Source organism: Cynocephalus volans, chromosome X (assembly GCF_027409185.1).
Source record: "Cynocephalus volans isolate mCynVol1 chromosome X, mCynVol1.pri, whole genome shotgun sequence".
Taxonomy (NCBI): Eukaryota; Metazoa; Chordata; class Mammalia; order Dermoptera; family Cynocephalidae; genus Cynocephalus; species Cynocephalus volans.
This window is the reverse complement of record NC_084478.1, coordinates 114,205,374-114,208,117: the sequence shown is the minus strand read 5'-3', so window position 1 is coordinate 114,208,117 and position 2,744 is coordinate 114,205,374. Positions and strand designations below refer to the sequence as shown.

General features: G+C 42.5%; 1 protein-coding gene across 1 annotated transcript; it reads right to left on the bottom strand.

The window, feature by feature from the left end:
* Positions 1-659: 659 nt before the first annotated feature.
* Positions 660-1,771, bottom strand: LOC134367525 (thymosin beta-15A). The gene is made up of 2 exons (XM_063084265.1): positions 1,672-1,771; positions 660-697 (listed from the first exon to the last, which is right to left on the bottom strand). The coding sequence occupies exons 1-2, from the start codon at positions 1,769-1,771 to the stop codon at positions 660-662; spliced, it is 138 nt and encodes a 45-aa protein (XP_062940335.1).
* Positions 1,772-2,744: the final 973 nt, after the last annotated feature.

The window sequence follows — 2,744 nt, the reverse complement described above, 5'->3', positions numbered from 1 at the left end:
CAACCCCAAGCTTAGGTGCCCCCTCCCATTCAGTCGGAAAACACTTTCCAGAAGGCAAGACAGCCCAGCTTGAATTTCAGTTCTTTTTCAGCTTGAGTGGGTCACTTCAGACCCTGTGTTTGTCTTTCTTCACTCTGAGATAAGGGGCTTAGTCCACTGCTGAAGAGGTTTTCCTTCAACCGTTTTGTTTGGCGAAAAAGGGTACCCTTGTGTACTTTTCCTTCCTTAGAAGAAATGAAGTCGAGAGCCGCCAGATAATGACTGTATTTATTATTTCATTACTACATTGGAAATAAAAACAAACTGTGAGAAGCTGCAGAAGCATGCAACTTCATGAAGATAATGAAGCAATGGAGGCACCCATTGCAGAAGGTTAAACCTGGCTTATCCTGCTGGGGGTGAAAGGGCTACACACACAAGGGTCAACACTGGTGAGATTATTCGCAACATCTGCCATCTGGAATTTACACACCAACGGCAAGTTTGAAAGCACACTTCAGGAAACTTTGGTTCCACCTGACCTTTTAGCCAGGGAATAGAAATGAGAGGACAGCAGAAGATGCCTAAAATCGCTACAAACACAACGGTTTGCAAAAAACAAGCATAAAACCAAGGCTCTCGGGCAATGTTGAAATTTCCTCTTGGGAGGAGATCCCGTTTTACGATGTCTGAGCACACTGTTTCTCCTGCTGGATCGCTGAGGGGAAAAAAAAAAACAAAACAAAAAATATATATATCACTAAGAGTATTTTCCTAAGATTTAATTCAGTTTCTTACAAAACAGCTTTAGGTAAGTCATGGAAGGCTGCCATACATGCTTTTAATTGAGAATGCTAAGGCACTAACCACAAATGCTCACAGCGGGGTGCATGTGTGCACGTGTGTGCATGTTTACCACTCGAACATTCATTAGAATCTACTTCAATTGCAGTTTTTTTGGTTTTTGCTTTCATTCGAGAGGCAGATTTGTGTTGTTGACAGTTTTTCGATAGATTATTTGAGACCGAGGAGGAAGTGAAGCATTTTGCTCACGTTTATCTCTGACGATACCATTTGGAAGTTATACACTTTGAGATAATTTTCACTAATTTCGGAACTCTCAAATAACGCACACATGACAGAAAATGCCCCTCAGCTGTTGTGAATATGCTTGGAGTTTCTCCAGCTGTCTGTTACTCTGGAGGGCAAAACTGATCCCTTAAGTCTGGGAGCCTCAAGTGCACCCAAGATCGAAACTCGTTCTGCATCCCTATCTTGTCATCAGATTGGAGAAGGCCCAGACCGCAGAGCTGGCATGGTTCTTTAGGCATGAGATAATGGACTCAAATTTCTAGATGCAGAAAAATGCCAAATAACTAAAAGTAGACAGAAGTAAGGTTTTTCTAGTGCTAAGTCCAATGTTTAAGATTGGTTTCAATGTGTGTTTTAGTAATTTTCCAACAGGGAAGTGGTTTTTACTTCCCCATTACTACTAGGGCCTATCATGTGCGAACCATTTATATAATCCAAAGAAGGAGACAACTCTTTGATAGTTGTCATGGCTGCATAAAATAAAATGGTACTCTAATAATTACTTCCTCGATAGTAAAAATTACTAGAAGATAGGTTTATTCACTGAAGATACCAACTTTCACCATTGTCTGTCTCAGCTAGAAACCCTCCATGACTTACTTTCCTTTGAGGGAAGAGTATTTTTTTCCTCGGTATGAGTTTTCTTCAGTTTTGACTTGTCAAACTTCTCCACCTCCGACAAGTCTGGCTTATCACTCATCTTGACTAAAAGAAAGACCGAAAACAATTTCTTTTAAGAAACTTCCCTGGCAGAACTATCGTCAGACAAAGTAGTAACAGTCATAAATGTTCAAACGTAATAGTCATGTATATTTTACCTACTGATCTTCCACAGGAAAACACCAGCGCATCTTAGAAGAATTCTATTTTCATTACTTTGAAATTCACTTCAATACCCCTATTCTGATAAGCAGAAAATGCCCTTAGATCAGGATACACTAGAAACCAAGACGCTCTAGAAACCCGGAGCCAACATGTCCGACTCTTTTAAAATCACAGCAAAGGTACAATGGAGGTAAGAGAAGCACAGGAACAATTAGGGGTCGAAGAATATAATAAAAACTTGGTTCAACCAGTCAATGATTTTCTAATAGATGACAGCACTATCTAAGAATCTTCGCTGTCTGTTCAATTACCGGGGGGTGGGGGGGGGTGGGGTGGCGACGGCATTTTTCTTGGAGGATGGGGAGCAGCACACAAAAAGGGGTGGCCGAAGTTGTACTAATTTCTTTCCATTTTAAATGCCCCCAAACAGTAGATTAAGGTGCTGCAATAAGAGAGGGGAGAGGATTTAATCCGGTCGTAACTGGTTACTCGTCCTATACTAGCCCCTTGTGGCAGCGGTTTGTAAACACTGTAAGAAGGGGCAGCTAATTAGGATCAGACTCACGACTTCAGCAGAATGGGATACGCTAAATACACAGAGTCTTATTTCACCACGTTTTCTCTGTCAAGGGCGAGGCAAGGAGACAAGGCTCAGAAGAGTCTTGCTGTGGACCTGATGAAATGCCTTGCGGCGGCCTCTGAACATTCTAGGTTTGTCCAGAACAAAGAATAAGAGACCCCAGAAACCGGAAGGCGGAGCTCTCCTGCTCATGTCTGTTCCCACCCTGGTGGGGCGAGACACGTCTAGCGACCAGAGTAGAACAGAGACGCCCCCAAGCGGCCAGTAG

Excerpts from the sequence above, each read along its gene's own strand:
- LOC134367525 (XM_063084265.1), bottom strand. The coding sequence starts at position 1,771 with ATGAGTGATAAGCCAGACTTGTCGGAGGTGGAGAAGTTTGACAAGTCA. Across the intron at positions 698-1,671 it reads TACTCTTCCCTCAAAGGAAA|CGATCCAGCAGGAGAAACAG; the intron begins GTAAGTCATGGA and ends TTTTCCCCTCAG.